Genomic DNA, 19,685 nt, shown 5'->3' with positions numbered 1-19,685 from the left:
AACATTCAGAATAAAACAAGTCCAGTTGCTCTCCCCTATAAGGTCTCTTTCGAGGCTTTTGTAACTTGGTTGATAATTGGAGAAAATGACGTCATTTTCTTAAAAATACCACACGGGTCGAAATTATAATAACAACTACCACAGCAATTTGCATAAAGAATAACAAAAACTTTGGCTCATATATTCGTGTAATTTTCTACATTAATTCTCCAGTGGCCGCTTACGAGAATCATTCTCGTAGACGATCAGCTCCCGTTACGGACACACCGTTTTCGCGTACGGTGGGCGTCCACTTACAAGAGCTTCCACTGTAAATATAAATAGCAGGACAGAAAAATAATGTAAATTTGAGTCTGGAGACTGAATTGAAATAAACCGAAACCCGAAATGAATGTTATGAAGGGCCTGTGATACAACAGGGAAATCGATTTACTTCCAAAGAACTACATGTAGAACAGATATGTCCCAAACACTATTTATGTTGATGCAAGGGAAGATAGAATAAGTTTCACAGGAAAATTAAATACGAGGCAATAGCTTGAACCAGCTTGGACAAGCATGGACCAGCTGCTCTTCATGTTTACTTGAAGATGCAGAGCTGCGACGAGGGAGGGGCTGGGAGAGGTATAGCACCACCACTTTTTTGTTTGATATGATATTTCAGGGCTACAGATTACATGGATAATGTATGAATTTTACCACTTAAAGGAACAAGACGGAGGAACAGTGACCTCTGATACTTATTTGCTTGTTTGTTTTTGCCAGTTTTTTATCCCTAATTGTCTCAGATGCGTGTTAATTTGGGGCTTTCTGTCGCGAATAAAAGCATCTTTTAATCATGCAATGCGGTATTAAAACATTACCGATGTGTTGTGATAAGACATAAATGATAATCTCATCAGTTTGCATTGTGCCTTTTTGTTTCGAATTTCTTTGGAATATAGACAAGTTTGAGGAATAACTCAGCATTGTTCAATTTGCATTTTGTTTGCACAATCATGACGCACATAAATCTGAATAAATCTGTACATCCCACCAATCCGTCTGTGTTGGTAGGCTAAAAAAATCACCTCTTACGAGAATTGTTTCGTCCTCGGCATGCTCAGATAAATGGAAGCAGATAGCTCGTCGAAAGCAGGTGTCTGCTTTGCTATTTTAGTTGGTGGCGAAATTTGAATGTTCCATGAACTGACTGCCGAACGGACGAAGAGAATTCATCGTTTTTGTTCTTCGAAAGGCATCTTCTAAAGGGTCAATACAAGTTTGTTTTTCACTGTATTTTTATTATCTACTATGTTTTATTCTACATAAATAACACCGCTGTTTTAACAAAAAACACTTTTTCTTCACAACTTCTACCGTTGTGCCGTTATTTCGGCTTTCCACCTTTACACAAAGAAAGCCAACAAAGTGCTTCAATGTTAGCGTCTCCTTGCCTTTTTGTGGGCTCGCTCCGTGTTCAAACATTAAAACCGATTTCGTTTTGAACAGCTTTTTCCGATGCCTTCTGCAAAGAGGAAATTCATCATTTTCAAGAGTTAAGTCTGAACACTTAGGCAACAATCAATTAATATGAAAGAATACCACTGGAAACATTACATATAACTCTGAATCGAAAATAGTCAAGATTGCTTTTTTCACCAAAAACATATTACAATTATGCAATACATGGAAGGGCTTACAAGAAGGGTTTATCTTGCCTGTGCAAACTGCGACTTCCTCTTGTGGTAAACACTGAAAAGTAAGCCAGGACTGGTAAGAAACTGCTACATATATATTAAGACATCAACGATACATTTCGTACAGCAGAAAATTGAGTATTTGATAATTTAGGCTCATTTTATCTGTTTTATTGTGTCTTTAATTTTTTTTTTTCTGGGAGCAAACGCTTCAGTCTCAACCTGTTAAGTTCTGCTGCAGGATAAACTCCTTACTGGTTGGACGAAAGTGGACGAGAGACAGTTGTTTAATTTGAATGCGCACACCTGCGTGATGAATAAATAATTAAGAGCAATTCTCCAGGAAAGTGAAGCAAAGTTGGAAATGAAAAATTTTAACCCCCCTCCATTTTTTGTGTGGAGGTAGGTTACTTGGGGGGATGAACAAAAACAGCCATATTTGGATCTTTTATGACTATTTTAATACAGTGGTGAATAAAGAGGACAAAAGAAAAGCGCGTCACTGATCGTTTTACGTAACCTGATTGCCTCCATTGGCTTTACTACATTGGATCAAGTTTGTATAAGAGAGGATACCATTTATCGTCTCTTGGTTTAGCTACAGTAAATCAAGGAGTACTGACAGGTGTTAAAATATGTTCAGGTTTTCGTTAACAACAAATGATGTGCAGGCTTGAATGAGAACAAGGAAGTTAGTTTTTCTCAGAACTCCTGGACGTTCGAACTCTGTCTGTCTATACAGGTATGCAAAAAAGGGAAATTCACGCTGTGCGTGCCAAAAATGCAGATTGCACTTGTACCCATTCAACATAAAATAAAATTCAACACGGGGCTCTGCGGTACGTATGAATCTGAGTTAGACTTTCCACCCAAACATTTCAACCTTGTTCCTAGTTTCCCAGGGTATGAGATTGCTCAACGTTTAATTTTTCTTTGATGTTTTTGTTTTTTTGTTTTGGTTTTCTTCGCCATTGCCACTGTAAAACAACCCCATTACAAGAGGATATCATTAAACTTGCATCCGGTGTTACATCCCATTACATTGTGTTACAGCCGGTCGGTAGTCGTGCTTCTCGGACTTTTGGCCTACGCGTTCAGTTATTCACCATTCTTGACTTATCGACTATCGCAATATCTGACTCGATTTTAGCCAAAGACGTTACTTTGGATTGTTCAATGGCATGCATTTGTTTTGTACATTGATCTCGACACATTTACTTTACTTTCTGGTCGGATAATATTGATGAATTTAGGTGCTCGGCGGCAGAAATCGCAAGTATTACGACCATGTTTTGACCTTTCAACTATTCTTTGTCAAGTATATGCGGGCTTCTTGTATCATCATCTCTGGTCTGAGACACGGCAAACTGGATATTCGATGGGAGTAACCGTTAGATTAGAGTCAGCGCTAGATTTGGTCAAGAAAATGGAGCGAGCGAAGGAGAGACACTGGAGAGAACCACGCGACGAAAGCATCCTGAAGAAATTCCCAAACCATCAAGGTAGAGTTTGTACCAATTTATATTTCATCAAATTCGTTGGCCAAAACCCTATTAACTAAATGTAGGTGACAGACAAGATGATAAAAGATACTTTTGAAGCTGATTTTCTCTCTCCAATGCCTGTTTGAGCCAAATACTAGAGCCTTCAAAATTGCCAATTTTGCATTTTTTTGTAATTTGCCCCAGGTGTCTTCAGTACCCATGGCCAGAATATAGTTTTCCCCAAATTGATTTTATGGTATTTAGAAACGTCAATATCTGTGTTATCTCTGCTGCTAATTTGGTTTGTGTGGAAAGATTACTTTCGCAGAAATTACGAATATGGTTGTGCTTGTTTTTCTTGCTTGTCTAAATGGCTGACAGGGAACATAGTAAGATGCGCATTTTCTTCTTGTTTATAAAACTCAAAATACTTTAACGGCGAATTTTATAAACTGGGAGAGTGGTTCTACCATCTGTACGAATTTCATTTGAATTGGCTAACATGCACCCGAGAACCAGACTCGTTTACTTTTACTTTTTGAGAGTGGAACTTTTTCTCAAAACATGGTCCTGAGGCCGACGTCATCTAGTGCGGTTACCATGGTAACGATAATCTGCCGATCCAAATATGGTTGTTTTTGTTTATCCCCCTAGGTAACCTACCTCCACACAAAATTGAAGGGGGCGTTAAAATTTTCCACTTCCAACTTTGCTTCACTTTCCTGGAGAGTTGCTCTTAAGTGCTGTAGAGTAGGTATTTCCTCAGGCAACTAAGCCATAATTAAGGAAGAAATAAACTATGGAAAACTTTTCTCGGGTCAGAAAACTATTGAAAAGAATCCTTTACAGTAAAATAAACCATAATTGTTGGTTTTCACTGGCATGCCATCAAAAATAAAAATCGTAAACCTTCAATAAATAACGTCAAGAATCTGGGACATGATAGATGATTGATACACACAAATCCCCGTCAAGATTTAGCCCCGTCCAGTTTTTCCGTGTACGCGTGTTGTTCAGAGAAATTTTTCACCCAAATTTATAAGCGAATCGTCGTTTACAATATTTGCCTTATAAGCATAATCGATGCAGTTTCTGATTGAGCTACAAAAATACTAGTTCATAATACGATTAAGGGCATAATACGATTAACTGTCCCGAAGAAATTTGAGCCCGATGCATTTAACACTTTTTGCGCGACATGGGTTCAGACACGAACGCATCGGCGCTTTTGCCACCCAGAAATTTTGCAGTTTTTGAAAGCAAAATTTCTCCTCGAATATTACACCGATAAAGCCAAAAATATTACCAATTACTAAGTTTCACAAGCTGTTTAAATGTTTGTAGTCAATTTGTGTTTGGCGTGATGCGGTTTTGGCGCAAAGATTCTCTTTTTGCGCTTTGATTCGCCTTTCTTGAATGGCCATTGATTTTGAAGCTCAAATGCTAACGCTCAAGATGTTGGATGTATTCCGCTGCTGCTTTTCCGAAAGTGAACTTAAACGGGAAGCCGAAGCCATGTTTGCGAAACACAAACTCAAGTTCAAGCGGGCGCTGATTTCAAGACCGCGCTTCTCAGCAGCCATTTGAGTGCTTTGCTTTGATTTGCGAAGTGATTCTACTCTGTACAGTGATTGGTCATATTTTTCACATGTGAAGAATGCTATACGCGAAGCTGATTGGACGTATCGCTCTTTTCACATGTAAAAATATAGCACATATAGAATTCTATTTGCAAGTTTTATTGCCTAAAATTCTCGCTATATATACAATAAAATAGCTTTCTGGCGGTCTGCAACTGGGCGTTTAAAGTTTCCATAATGCTAAAAGTGAGGCTTCTCTTTTACTTTTGGTTTTTCCATTCGTTCCTTAACATACCGTCCCAATTAACTGGTGTTATTGGCGGTTAGTGGTTGGTTTTTGTAAGTGTTTCCAAATATCTCAATAAATGGACGAACAAAAGTAAATGCCACTTTGATCAATCAATGAGATACCAAAATTCAGTTATTTTTTCGGCGACATGCCAGTTAATTTAAAATTCAGTTGTCTCAGTACTCTTTCACAGTACTTTTCAACAATCTACAAAGAAGGACAGCTCATTTTTCTACTCCAATTAGAAACAACTTGCTCTGAGTCACGACTGCTGCTGCAAGAACCTCTGCAACCTTTTTGTTTGTATATTTCAGAATTTCCTATCAACGGGACTGGGGAAAAGCTTATGGCAAACACTACTTTTTAGCCATCCACGGGCTTTTAAATTCGGATTGTCTCTTCTATGGTGTGCTGTTTAATGTGTAATTCAATTGTCTCATCAATCTTCTACAGTAATTTTCAACAATCTGTACATTTGACGAGCTCATTCTTGTTCTCCAATTAGAAACAACTTTCTTTGAGTCACGACTGGTGCTGTAGGGACCTCCTCTGCGACCATTTCGTGATGTTGTTGCCTCTTGCAGCCATTTCTTGATGGTATCTAACATTTCAATTCCTGTAAAGTTGTACAGATCACTCACCACTGGCAATGGATTCAGAGCAACAGCTTCAAACCGGATTAAGTTGTACCCATCAGGTAGAAATGTCCTAATCAACTTCCCAATCTTTAAATCAAACTCCTTTTGATGGTAAATTCTCTCCACATACCATGATAATTCACGTTTAGGCTCATTTGGTTGCCTGAAAAAATTCAGAGACTTCAAGGACTCAACAACTGCTCTTGGATCTCTGACCAAATGAATTATTTTACATTCACTCGCACCGTTGGAAGAACAACTTTGCAAAACATTTTTGTTCCAGTCATTATGAGAAATTGATATTCTAGGTGTGAATATTTTCGCAGCAAACACACTGTAATTATTATTACATACGGTTTCAAGTTGTTGTGGTGTTAACTTGTGACACACGGTAGATTTTCCATTTTTGACACAAAATGGAGGAGAGTTTAGGGCAAGGGTACGTTTACGAACTTTCGGGACAAGGTGACGGATAAAGAGGCCACTGTCAACTGAAACTTGCAGTTCATCATGTCTGAAAAATTCAAATGCCTTCTTTTGATGAGATGGCGATGAATGCTCAAACTCGAAACCTGCAGCTTTGGTTAAACTGTTTTGCAAAGGACCTAATGGCTCAAAAAGGTAGAAAACTCCTGGGTGCTGGTGGAAAATTGCGCCCAGAAATGAAGATCCCGATCGTGGAAAAGACATCAAAATGATATTCACTCTCTTGGGATGCTGTAATGATTGTTCGTTCTTCTTTGAAGTGTTTTGGAGTTTTAATTCAGGGGAAATGGCCTGGAAAATTGTTTTGTTTGTAAAAGCATGATAAATTCCACTCCGTAGTGGGCTCTTGATGGTGTACATGAAAGTTAAAGAGAAGAATACTAAACCCATTGAACAGGACATGAAAGATATCTTGGAAACGAAGCAGATGCGCCATGTATCTCTCCTAGCTTGTTGACTCGTCGTCTGGAGTGCTAGTGGCAGCCTGCAGGAGAGATATAACAGATGATTCTATCAATCCTGAAAATGTTCAATTAATTTGAAATACTCTACTTGATTACCCTTGAGACGTCAACTTAAACTGACCGTAGGTGAACACAAAGATTAATTGCCTCTAAGCTATTTTACCAAAAACGAAAGCGAACCAACCTTATGAATAGCTAAAAAACTTTAAAAAACTAAAAACCGGGCAGAGGAGTCACCTTTTATTTATTTATTTTTATTTATTTATTGTTACCACTAGTTTTATCGTTTGTTGTTAAACCTGTTTTAGGTATTTTAATGTAAGTAATTATGTAGCTTTTTTGTACGTTATTCTGTATGTGAACAAATAAATGGATAAATGAAAAAAAAACCTTATGAATAGCTTATCGAATTTAATTCTGAAAAAAAAACTTCCACGGCAAGGTATTTTTAAAAATCGCTTCGTGGCCTCAATTGCCCCGAGAAGACGTCAAAAAAAATTAAATAATAATAATAATAATGATAATAATGATAACAATAAAAATAATGAAAATAATGAAAATAATAATAATAATAAATAGCATTTTATTCTTTTCTTCTACTTTCGGTTCTAAAACATCTGAAGACAATTTGTAACCAGAAAATTAAAACAAAACATGAAACAAACTATGGATTAGTGCTAATGTTCGCTTTCAAATATGGCGCCACATCTAATGCGTCTACTACATTTCTTCTATAATTAACCACTTCATTCAGTGACATCTTAAGAGCTTCTGCTTGAGAGACCCGGGCAGACTCGTAAATGAAGGTTGGCCAATTTCCCTAAGAATCCACACACAAAGTCTTTATGCAGACTTCTGTAAAATGTCAAAGTTTTAGATTCATTAACCGTTTTCCAACTGAGTTCTGGATATCAGCCCCATGGGGATCCTGTGAGGTGAGGTTATTTTTTTAGTATGGCTGCCATGTTGCGCGACGTAGTCGTCCGTCGACGTCGCCGTAGGGATCACGCGCCCGCTATCCATGCCGCTAGCCATGTTGACCATGAAAAAAGAATTGCATGGTTTTGTATTTTTGCGCATGTACGTGGTTCTGTTTCCTATAGTTATGGTGCTCCGCTAAAATACAATACAGTACAATACAATACAATGCAATGCAATGCAATACAATACAATGCAATGCAATGCAATGCAATACAATGCAATACAATGCAATACAATGCAATACAATGTCATACAATGCAATGCAATACAAGGCAATGCAATACAATACAATGCAATAAATGCAATACAATACAATACAATGCACTGCAATACAATACAATAGAATGCTATGCAATGCATTGTAATACAATACAATGCAATGCAATGCAAGACAAGTCAAGAGACTACAGTACAGTACAGTACAGAAAGTCAAAACAAGAAGAAAACTGTGTCGCGCAAAGTCTGTTAGATAAAGGAACTTAGTAAATATTCATATTATGAATATTTACCAAGTTTCTTTATTTTGCAGTACAGTATAGTACAGTACGGTACAGTACGGTATGGTACAGTAGAGTACAGTAGAGTACAATACAGCATATTGTACTAAGCTTAGCTTTGTGTGAGGTGTGACATCACATGTAAAATAAAATGACACACTAATTAATTTGCTGGTGTTTCAAAATCCTTGCGTCACCTAGAAAATGATGTTAGGAACATCGAAACGTCAGACAATTGTAATTTCAAAATTCCACAAAAATTAAAACTAGAACCAAATTTTATAAACTAGTGTAAACAAATAAAAAAGTATAGGTCAGGATGATGAAATGAAATCTGAAATAATGACTCGTTATGCTAGAAAGTAAAAACGAATCATATGATAACGCCAGCGCTCAGTGGACAGTATGATAAAAGCATACACAGTACATTTTCGTCCACACGAGTCTAGCGTTCGTTTACGGATGTTATACAACTCTCCCCCTCGTAATTTATGCAACAGAGTGGAATTCGTATGAAGACATGATTAATCATCGCAGTTATATAAACAACTTAACGAAGCTGTGAAATTAAAGCCTGTTATTTTTATGCCTGACGGCTAAATTTCTAGCCCTTTTAATTAGCGGCTAACAGTAATCGCCATTGAGACCCTCTATTCACTCTCACTACTCCCAATTGGGAAGTTCTTGGTTCGATGATTCAAACAAGACAAACTAAATATTATATTATATTGGTATACCCATGAGATCCATGGTTAAACCTCTTTTAACCAAAGACTAGCCAATTAGGAAGCAGTCCACAAGGTGTGAGATAAACATAATTATGCAAAGCCCTAAGCCACGAGTGAAAATAGCAGTTTGACCATATTTCTTAAATTTTGAAGACGGTTATGACTTAGAGTGCGTTCCTTTGGGGTGATCTGGATCAGGATCAGTGATCCAAGATCACTCGGATCATAGTTCATCAAAGGAACCGATGAATCCGTGACCAGAGTGGATTCATCAGTTCCTTTGATGCACCATTATTCGAGTGAACTTGTATCACTGATCCTGATCCAGATCATCCCAAAGGAACGCACCCTTACTTATGATCCACTTCGACGATGTGGTGCTATATCAACAATTTATTGTAATTTTGTGTTTACAAACTCGCGTGTGTGCTTATTATGGGCATGATCAATCGAGAGGATGGGAATAGCGTGACATCGTCGAAGCGGTCCATTAGTCTTCCATAACATTTCAAATTCTTGATTTTAATATTTCAAGGCGCTGTAGTAAAAACTACGTGATATACGCTTTATTTGGAACCCATCTTGACGAGTTTAGGCAACAGCGTCAGAAACTACAGTGTTTGGATGAGAATCCGGAGGCAAATAATTTTCTTAGAAGCCGAATTCGAAACAATTTTTGAATAGCAAGCATATTAACTATGTATATTAATAAAATTTTTAGCAATAGCTTTTGACCCTATTTTAACGTCCACATTCATAAGTGAGATTGATCTCCAGTTCGACAAGTCCCGCTTGTCTTTGTCCCTTTTTTCAATTAAGGTGATAAAAGCTTCCTTCTGGGAATTTGACAACACGCCAAAATCATAGAAATAGTTTAAGCTGTCTAGCATCAGATTTCCTAAAATGTGCCAAAAAGCTCTACAGAATTCGACTGGCAATCAATCATTGTCCGGTAACTTGTTGATTTCAGATAGCTGAAGACTCTTGTAACACTAGTCAACTGTTAATTCTCCACTCAGGTTTGAGCCTCATTATTAGTTAATTTCGGGATTCCAGAATTGTTCAATAAAGAGTTTAACATTTCCCCTGATGGTCTGAGGGGATCACGTTTACAGAGATTGGAATAAAATCTTTGAATCTCCTGCAGAATTTTTTTAGAATCTGTGATTAACACTCCTTCATTGTTAAAAACCTTGCGAACAGAGCTTTTAGCTTTCTTATGCGTTTCTAGCTTTAAAAAATAGTTATTGCATTTTTTGCCTTTCTCGTACCAAGTGGCTTTTGATCGGATAATGGCGCCTTTTGCGATCTGTTCGTAAATAGAATTATATTCCGTTTTCAACATTTCAAGCTCCTCCTGATTCTCAAAGGTTGGTGATTCGTTGCACCTTTCTTCGCGGATCCTTAGAGAGGTCTCAATATCAGACACTTGTTTGTTTTCTCTTCTAACGCGCTTTTTCTTTGCTGTATTTTAATGAAACTTGTAAAATCCTGTACTTGATTAAATCGCATGCACAACAGTCTCTTATCAGTAACTTCACTGATCGAATTCATTTAACCACATAGGCACTCTTTCATTTATTGATGTAAGAAAATCGTCTTCATCGGTTAGACAAGCATTAAATTTCCAGAAAGAGGGACCGTCCTCCTGTTTGTCTGAGCTATTAAAATGAAGAAAAATAGTCGAATGGTCAGAGTTGATCGAAGGAATAATATCAGATTTATCGATATCATCCTGGCAAGCATCGCTGATTAACCAGTAGTCATGTCTTCTCTGAATGAAAGGATGTTTTTGCCTCCACGTAAAACGTTTAGACTCCGGATTTCGTATTCGCAAATGTCTACCAAGTCAAAATCGAGACATAGATCTTGTATTTGTTTGACAGAGCCTATTTTAAATGGTTTGCAGCCAGAACAATCAAGGTCAGAGCCGATTATGACATTGAAGTCTACCCCGAGAATTATCTTATGCTCTTTGTTATCAACGAAATCTTCAATTTTCTTATTTAGATTGCCCAAAAATTGGCATTGGTCTTGAACCTTCTTGGGAGCATAAATATTGACAAACAAGAACAATGAGCCTTGTACAGGTAGAGGTAGACACCTTTATTTAAAAGTAAAATCTAAAGGTAACCTCAGCTTCCATGATAATTAAATTTCCAAAATGAGGGACCGTGCTGCCGTTTGTCTAAGCTATTAAAATGAAGAAAAATAGTCGAATGGTCAGAGTTGATCTAAGGAATAATATCAGATTTATCGATATCATCCTGGCAAGCATCGATGATTAGCCAGTAGTCAGTAGTCACTGCAATAATAATAGCTGTACCTCAGCGTCCATTATAATTGAGCAGCCTTCACAATCCAAATTAACAGATTTTATGCTAAAATCAGGGCCACTCCTCACTAAAATCATCACCCCACAACTGTGATTAGAACCATGTGCAAACTGAAGCTTACATTGCCATTGCGTCTTCCAGATATCCTCAACATGTACAGTGCTATAAGTTTCTTTTTTTTTTTTTTCTTTTCTTTTTTTTTTTAATAAATTTATTTATAAGTTTCTTGAAGGAAAATGATTTCATACTTTCGCTCATTAAGCCAGATCAACAGGGCTTTTTTCTTTATTGTAGAACGAATCCTTCGAACATTTAAAGAAAGTGATTTAAAATTTTTACATTCCTTCTCGAATGGAACATTTAAAACCCGTTGTGCATACGGGTAACTCGCATTGCAGCTGCGCATAAATTAATATGTGGTAACGACTGAGGCCACAAGAGGTTCCTATACAATAAAATAAGACATAATAAGCAAAGGAAACAACACACAACAGACATTACACGGCAACGTTTTACACAAAGATAATAAATGGCAGCGGAGTAGCCTAAAGCTGCTTCAGAGATTGGAACAATTGTTTGGGTTTAAATGATCTTATGCAACAATCCCAATCTGTAGGGAAATCGTTTTTATAAAGTCTAAATGTTTGCCATATTTCGGGGTACATACCGCTTTAACAATATAACCGTTTCTCCCATACAAATCCTGATATTTCCACTGTTCCGGTAATCCGAGTACTCTATCTACACTAATGCATGTACTAGGGAGCCCGACACTCACTTGGCATCCTGTGATTGCATTTATTATTTTCAAAGTCAAACCAACCGCCACACAAATGCCCAATGTCCCTTGATTTTCAAAAGGCCGCGATTTTAGCGAATTTTTCATTTTGTCCAAAGAAAACAAGTCTCTCGCATAGGGAGACATCTTAAGCCAGTGTTAAAATTCGGGCAACAATTTTTCAATTTGCTATCGGTTCGCTGTTTTTTCATACCACCGTGGCTTTGCTGCAAAAGATCGCAACAAAAACAAGCTTTCTTTCCCCGGCCTTGGTTTAACAAAGAAGAATATAGCCGTTATTCGGATTTCGTTATTCGTTTTTCGTATTTCGCCGTGTTAAAACATCGCGTGAACAGCCTGGAGCTATGGTTTGTTGTCGTGTTGACCTCTTTAGCTTGTGCCGTTTGTTTTCCCATTGCAGACCACGTGATGATACTCTTGAGAAATCTTGCTTCCAAATTTTTAAATAATCGCATATATATGAATGAATAATTTTAAGATAGATAAAAGAAAAATTCTCAAGAGAATATCACGTGGTCTACAATGGGGAAACAAACCACCCAAGCTGAAGAGGTCTATCTAACAATTACACCCGTAGCCCGCAAGGAAAAGCAACTGAATTTTAATATTTCCGTAAGGGCTATTGACCCGAAGAAGGGTCAAATTGTTTTAATATCACCCAACTAGTCGGACAGAAAAGGCAATAATAAAGTTAGCAAATGCAAGTTGAAGAAATATTTATCTGGGAATAAAACAAACGAAAGCGTCACGATCGATTGCGCCAATTTCGCTGCTCAAGGACTATTACTATTACTAATAGTCCTCTAGTAGCGTAGCCAATCAAAATCCAGGATTTGCATTAGTCCACTACTTGGGTGATACTAATTAAGACTACCTATTTTTTCTGGATTTCGAGACGTATGCACGTGCGTTCTTGTAGATATGGTCGCAACGCATCTTATTTTGGCGGCCTTTTTTTTTTTTTTTTTCTTTCTTTTTTTTTTGTTTTTCATTTGTGGAAACAGTTTTGGCAATTCCAAACGGCTGTGAGAGTTTGTGGTACGTGTTACGGGGCAAGGATTGCAAGGAAACAGTGTCGGGTATGGTGTGTACGGCTTAAAGATAATATCAGAATAATAGCTTTTCCTTTCTGTTTACTTTTATTTTAACATCCATCTCTTTACATGCCGCCCGATTTGTAAGTGTTTCAAAATATATCAATAAATAAACGAACAAACGAACGAATGGTAAATACCACTTTAATCGATCAGTGAAATGTTAAAATTCAGTTGCTTTTTCGGCGACATGCCAGTTAATTTATAATTCAATTGTCCCATTACTCTTGCACAATACTTTTCAACAATCTGCACAGAAGCAGGGCTCATTTTTCTCCTCCAATTAGAAACAACTTGCTGTGAGTTACGACTGGTGCTGTAGGCATTTCCGTGACTAATTCGTGTCGTCTCGTGCAGCCATTTCTTGATGATATCTAACATTTCGATTCCTGTAAATTTGTAAAGTTCATTCACTACCCGCAGTGGATTGCGAGCGAGGTCTTCAAACCGGATTAACTTGTACCCATCAGGTGAAAATGCCTTCATCAACTTCCCGATCTTGACATCAAACTCCATTTGATGGCAAACTTTTTCAACATACCATGATAATTCGCGCCTTGGGTCTTGTGATCTCCTAAAAAACGCCAGAGACTTCAAAGAATCAACAACAGCTCTTGGATCTCTGACCAAATGAATTATTTTACATTCACTCGCGCCGTTGGAAGAACAACTTTCGAAAAGGTTCTTGTTCCATTCTCCACGAGAATTTAGTATTCTGGATGTAAGTATTTTCGCAGCAAACATGATGTAATTATTTTTACAGACGTCCTCAAATTGTCGTGTTTTTAGTTTCTGGCAGACTGTAGACGTGCCGTTTCTGAAGCAAAATCTAGAGTTTAGTGCCAGGCTGTGGCGTAGATTTTGCCGGTTGAGGTAACGAGTAAACAAGTCACTAGCAAACTTGCAGTTGTTAATATCCTCAAAAACTTTGAACACTATATTTTGATAAGATGGAGAGGAGAAATCAAACTCGAATAAGGAATGTCCAGAGAACATTTTTTGCACAGGATGTAATGGCTCAAAAAGGTAGAACACACCAGGGTGGTGATTGAAAATTTCGCCCAGAAATGAAGATCCCGATCTTGGACAAGACATTAACATGACATTCACCCTCTTGGGATGTTGCGTTAATGGTGCACTCCGTAGTGGGTTTGTGAATGTGTACATGAAAGTGAGAGAGAAGAAAATTAAACCCATTGAACAGGATATAATGAAAAATTTCTTGGAATCGAAGCGGTTGCACCATGTTTCTCTCCTTATTTCGAGAGCCTGTTGATTCATCGTCTGGAGTGCGGATAGCAGCCTGTAGAATAAACAAAACAGACTATTTGATCAACCCAGAAACTTTTCTAAATAAAGACTCTCTAAATAAATGCCGTTCGTCGCCGTCGTAAGGCGCGCGCGCCCGCCATCCATGCCACTAGCCATGTTGACCATGGAAAAAGACTTGCATGGTTTTTTATTTCTACGCATGCATGTGATTCTGTTCTTATAGTTACGGTGCTCTGCTTTTGGTTCTCTGCTAAAATACAATAGAGTACAATAGAATACAATAGAATACAGTACAATACAATGCAATACAAGATAAGTCGAGAGAGTACAGTACAGTACAGTACAGTACAGTACAGTACAGTACAGTACAGTACGGTATGGTATGGTACAGTACGGTATTTAAGAAATAGAAAACATGCACCGTGTTCCTATCGAGTTATAGAAACACGGGTGGAAGTTTGGGAGAAGGAGAAATGCTGTGGGAACAAGAGTTGCAGGCGAGTGTTTTCACAGCTTTTTCGAGTTCTCCCAAACTTTCACGAGTGTTTCTATAACTCGTTAGAAACACGGAGAACATGTTTCCTATTTCTTTTAGAAAACGCCGCGACGAAAAAAGGAAAACAACTTAACGCGCCATCATTACGTCAACAGCTCGTGCTAGTTCCGTGTTTCTATCGAGTTATAGAAACACGGTTTTTAACCACTCAGCGCGCGTATTTTCTGAGGACTGTTTTTTTTTTTAACAGAATACAAAACATAGAAAAAACGTGTTTTATTGTTTTGCGCGTGTAAAATCTATATCATAAAGCAAATGAAGAAGCCTAAGGTAGAAGTTTAAGCACTTAAACTGTGGTAAATGAGCTCTGTAGTCTACATCATCATCTGTCATCTAAGGCTGTCACCAGTTCTGTTATCTTCCCCATATTAGCCATTGTGCAATAGCTTTAGGTCAATGTCCAATGTAACGCAATCGTTTTACCATATGGTAAATCATACGACAAAGCTCCCAGTGATTTTCCACCATGCTCTCGTGTGATTTCAGCTTACTATACTCCTCCCAACTCCTTCAATCCCCAGTTAGTAAAATCCCATTGTTTTCTGACCCTGTCTCAGTTGTGAGCTATTATTCAAGCTAGGCTGTTCTCCGCTTTCCCCTCCCGCCCTATATTGGTAGCTTTGTCCTTTCCCATCTTTTTGCTCCATGTGGTTGTAATTTCCTTTCCTGAGAAGGCGGCTTTTGCCTGCGGAACCTTATCGGTTTATTTACTGCCACGTTCTATTTCTTACATTGTGTGTAAACCACGGCTGCTTAGTCAATAAAGGTTTTTGGTGGCAGGGAAGTGCAACCCAGGCTGCACTTTGCCCCACAGTAAGTGCTATGGCCACCCTTGGAAGTAGGTCCGGATCTCTCCAGGATGGTACCATCGTACCATCTGACCTATTGTCCTCCCAGAAGGGCACCCCTCTTCTGGTCCATGCTATGTTACCCCCTAACATAGGCCCCTACAGGCGCTACTACTCAAGGGGAGATAGGCTCTGTCTTCACTGCCACCCATGTTTTGCCACTATGATTAGTGTTTTTTGTTTCTGTTTTTTGCATTTACCCAGCAAGGGGATGGGGGAGGGTTACCATGTCGTTACCCATAAAAATTTATTTCTAGTGTGGCCAAGAAGCAATATTATCTTCGCTGGTACTGTTAGATCTGCCCCTCCCCCTGCATGGGTGTGGCTTCAATATATTAAACTGCACAGCAACAGGGTCTGTACGGGTCCGCAAATGATCCCAGGACCGCAAATGATCCCGGACCGCAAATGATCCCCAAATTGGACCGCAAATGATCCCGGACCGGTTAACAGTGATTCCCATTGAGACCCTCTATAATTCACTCTTGCTACAATTGGGAAGTTCTTGTTTCGATGATTCAAACAAGACAAACTAAATATTATTTTGTATTGTTATACCCATGCTAGATCTGTGGTTAAACCTCAGTTAACAAAAGATTAGCCAATTAGGAAGCAGTCTACAAGGTGTGAGATTAACATAATTATGCAAAGTCATAAACCAAGAGTGAAAATAGCAGGGTGGCAAAAATAAAATCAAAACAAAGCATTATGTACGCAGCAAAAGTTTGACCACATATCTTGAATTTCGAGGACGGTTATGACTTTCTTATGATCCGCAATTTACAGTATTTTGTGTTTACAAACTCGCGTATGTGCTTATTATGGGCATGAAAAATCGAGGCAATCGGAACAGCCGTGACATCGTCGAAGCGGGCCATTAATCTTTCATGACAGTTCAAATTCTTGACCTCTTTTCTTCAGTGGTTTCGATTCTAATTTTTCAAGGCGCCATAGTAAACACCTGGTGCTATACGCTTTATCTGGAAGCCATCCTGATCATGACGAGTAGGCACGAGCGTCAGAATCCGAAGGCAAATAATTTTCTTAGAAGTCGAATTCTAAACAATTTATAAATAGCAAACATATTAGACCGAGGGTCGCATTTTACAAATTGCACACGGCTGACTCAGAAATTCGATTTACTAGTTCGCCCCGGGGAAAAAAAAACAAACAAACAAAAGTCTGAAAAATTAACAACGCGGCTTTACGCTTTCAAGCACAGCCCGTCCTTGTCCCTCAAATGTGAATGTAATCCTCCGTCTATTAGAGTGTTTTCAATTGAGTGTTGAAAGTAATCAGGCACTTATTTTGGTTTTGGTTTTGGTTTTACTTCGGTTTAAGATTGGCTCAATAGTCTAATTAGTGATTGGTTTGGTTTTCGTTTTACAACACACAATTGAAAACCGCTCTATCGTAACTTTGTTAATTATTCATTGTTAGAATTCGATTTTTGAAACAGTAATTTGCCATTGGATTTCATGATAGACCATGATACAAGCACTGCAAAAGGCTTCCAAAACCGAGCCGATAAGGTATATTAATCCCCACAAGCCTATGGAGAACGTTGACGACCAAAGATCACATTTTAATTTCAAAAGAAGGAGCAATGTAAATGCGTCAAGTACAACGCAATAAAACAGGCGGAATTGCAGACCTTATTCAGTTGTTTCAGCCCTTATTTGCTTCGTGAACATTCTTGTTTCAGTTCGTTATGTTAGAGTTTGCTAGCTCAAGGTATATGTCGTGTTAGGTATATAATGAATTCGGACTTCATATTACACTCACCTATGACGTGCAGTGTTGGGTATGTAAATGCCTCGATTGTACGTAGGGCTGACAGCTCGTTTAAAATATTTTGACTTTTTTGTTTCACTTAGAGTCTGTGGATGGCAGAATTGGAAACAAAAGGGTCCGCTGATCTTGTATTCACGTTGCTGTTGTATTTATGTAGGGTAAATACAACAACCAATAAATACGCAACCAGTAGTGTAGTGTCGCTGTATTGCGTTACGGTCATGCGCACTAGGAGTCAGTCAAGTCAGTAGTAACGAAGATTACTGTAATTTACTGTTAGGGAATAAATAACAAGTATTCACAATCAAGGACTCCATAACTGGCGACGAGGATAACTCAAGCGAATTCCACTACAGTAACACTTCACTTAATCGTCACTTTGGATCGAATACACTGGATAAACAATGGCTAAACATGTTCAGTTCTCAACGCCACGTGCGCTGACCGCCATTTGAGTAAGGCGGGAAACCAAAGTTGAACACTCATATATTGTCGTCATAATATTACATCGAAAGATTACATCGAAAAATTACCTCAAAAGATTACACGGGACGATCACACAGTTGCCGAAGCGGAATGGCGAATGTCTTACCTCCATGTCCTTCATTTTCCGTCCACTAAGACAACGCTTCAGTCGGCCCACGTTGGAAAAAATGGCTGAAACGTTTGGAAATGTATCTCGCCGCTCATGATGTGAAAGATCCAACACGCAAGAGAGCGCTGCTACTATACTCCGCTGGTGAAGAGGCCAGCGACATTTTTGAAACACTTCCAGATCGAGGAGAAGAGAAGGACTATGCGAAAGCAGTGACTGCTTTCAATGCTTATTTTCAGCCAAAAGTAAACAAGACCTACGAAATTTACATGTTCAGAAATGCTTCTCAGAATTCCGGTGAATCGCTAGATTCTTACTGCACACGGCTGAGGCGTCTTGCTCAAACATGCGAGTTTACCAACGAAGATGAAGAAATCAAGTCACACATAGTCGTGTCCTGTTTATCTTCACAATTACGGCGAAGAGCTCTACGAGAAGACATGGATCTCAAAGCCTTACTCGACTATGGCCGTGGTCTAGAAGTGTCTGACAAGCAAGCTAAAGGCATCGAGGAACAGGAAAAGTTAGCCAGAGTAGCAGAAGTCCAAGCGGTGAGCGAGGATAGCCAAAGTCGGAAAACAAGAAGTGTTACAGGTGTGGAGAAAATTACCCTCATAAAGGACGACCTTAACTTGTCCAGCACTGAATGAAACTTGTAAACATTGTCGCAAGAAAGGCCATTTCACCAAAGTATGCCGAAGCAGATTAAATTTCAAGAAAGTCAATACAGTGGATGAGAGAGATGGCGATGAATCCACCGACGAAGAGTACACTTACCGCATCACTCTCCACTCCATGCGTGACAAGATACAACCGTTTACTGCAGTAACCATTGGAGGCAAGAGAGTGAAATGTCTTATTGACTCAGGAGCGGGAGTGAATGTCATCGACACATATTCTTTCAATCAGCTGGAAAACATTTACATTACACCTACCTCGAAGAGGATCTATGGCTACAGATCTTCTGAGCCCTTACCAGTCATTAGCAAGTTTGAAGCTAAAATCATGTCGGGAGTAACAAGCAAATCGACAGTCACGCAATTCTGCGTTGTTGATGGATGTGATGGAAATTTGATAGGTTATGAGACGGCAACTGATCTCGGGCTGCTATACATAATTAACACTGTGTCGACACCCAAAGTCGATAACATCATCGAGAATTACAAAGATTGCTTTGAGGGGCTGGGAAAGGTGAAAGGTAGAACTGCAAAATTACATGTTAGTGACCGCGCAAAACCACTGGCCCAGAAGTACCGCGGACTACCATTTCACATCCGTGATCAAGTCGAGGCTGAGCTCAAGAATCTAGAGGAACTTGACATCATAGAAAGAGCTGAAGGTCCAACCCCCTGGGTCTCTCCGATAGTTGTGGCCCCCAAAGAAGACAGAAATACGCATATGTGTCGATATGAGAGCAGCCAATCAGGCTATAGAACGTGAGTGACATCCAGTACCCATTGTAGAAGACCTGATCGTTGATCTGAACGGAGCCACTGTTTTCAGCAAGATAGACTTAAACCAAGGATACCACCAACTTGAGCTGGACGAAGACTCCCGGAGCATTA

At 38.8% G+C, this 19,685-nt stretch overlaps 2 protein-coding genes across 2 annotated transcripts; both read right to left on the bottom strand.

Moving 5' to 3' along the window:
* Positions 1–5,373: 5,373 nt before the first annotated feature.
* LOC145487768 (carbohydrate sulfotransferase 5-like) lies at positions 5,374–11,164 on the bottom strand. Its single transcript, XM_081466582.1, has 4 exons — positions 11,153–11,164; positions 10,584–10,869; positions 10,098–10,290; positions 5,374–6,640 (listed from the first exon to the last, which is right to left on the bottom strand). Exons 1-4 carry the CDS (start codon positions 11,162–11,164, stop codon positions 5,434–5,436), a joined length of 1,698 nt encoding a protein of 565 aa, XP_081322708.1. The 3' UTR covers positions 5,374–5,433.
* Positions 11,165–11,511: 347 nt separating this feature from the next.
* Positions 11,512–14,462, bottom strand: LOC145486298 (carbohydrate sulfotransferase 3-like). The gene has a single exon (XM_081464935.1). It carries the CDS (start codon positions 14,334–14,336, stop codon positions 13,200–13,202), a length of 1,137 nt encoding a protein of 378 aa, XP_081321061.1. The 5' UTR covers positions 14,337–14,462; the 3' UTR covers positions 11,512–13,199.
* Positions 14,463–19,685: the final 5,223 nt, after the last annotated feature.

The sequence above is a fragment of the Orbicella franksi genome, chromosome 5 (assembly GCF_964199315.1).
Source record: "Orbicella franksi chromosome 5, jaOrbFran1.1, whole genome shotgun sequence".
Classification (NCBI taxonomy): Eukaryota; Metazoa; Cnidaria; class Anthozoa; order Scleractinia; family Merulinidae; genus Orbicella; species Orbicella franksi.
The sequence above is the reverse complement of the archived record's forward strand: the minus strand, read 5'-3'. Positions and strand labels throughout refer to the sequence as shown.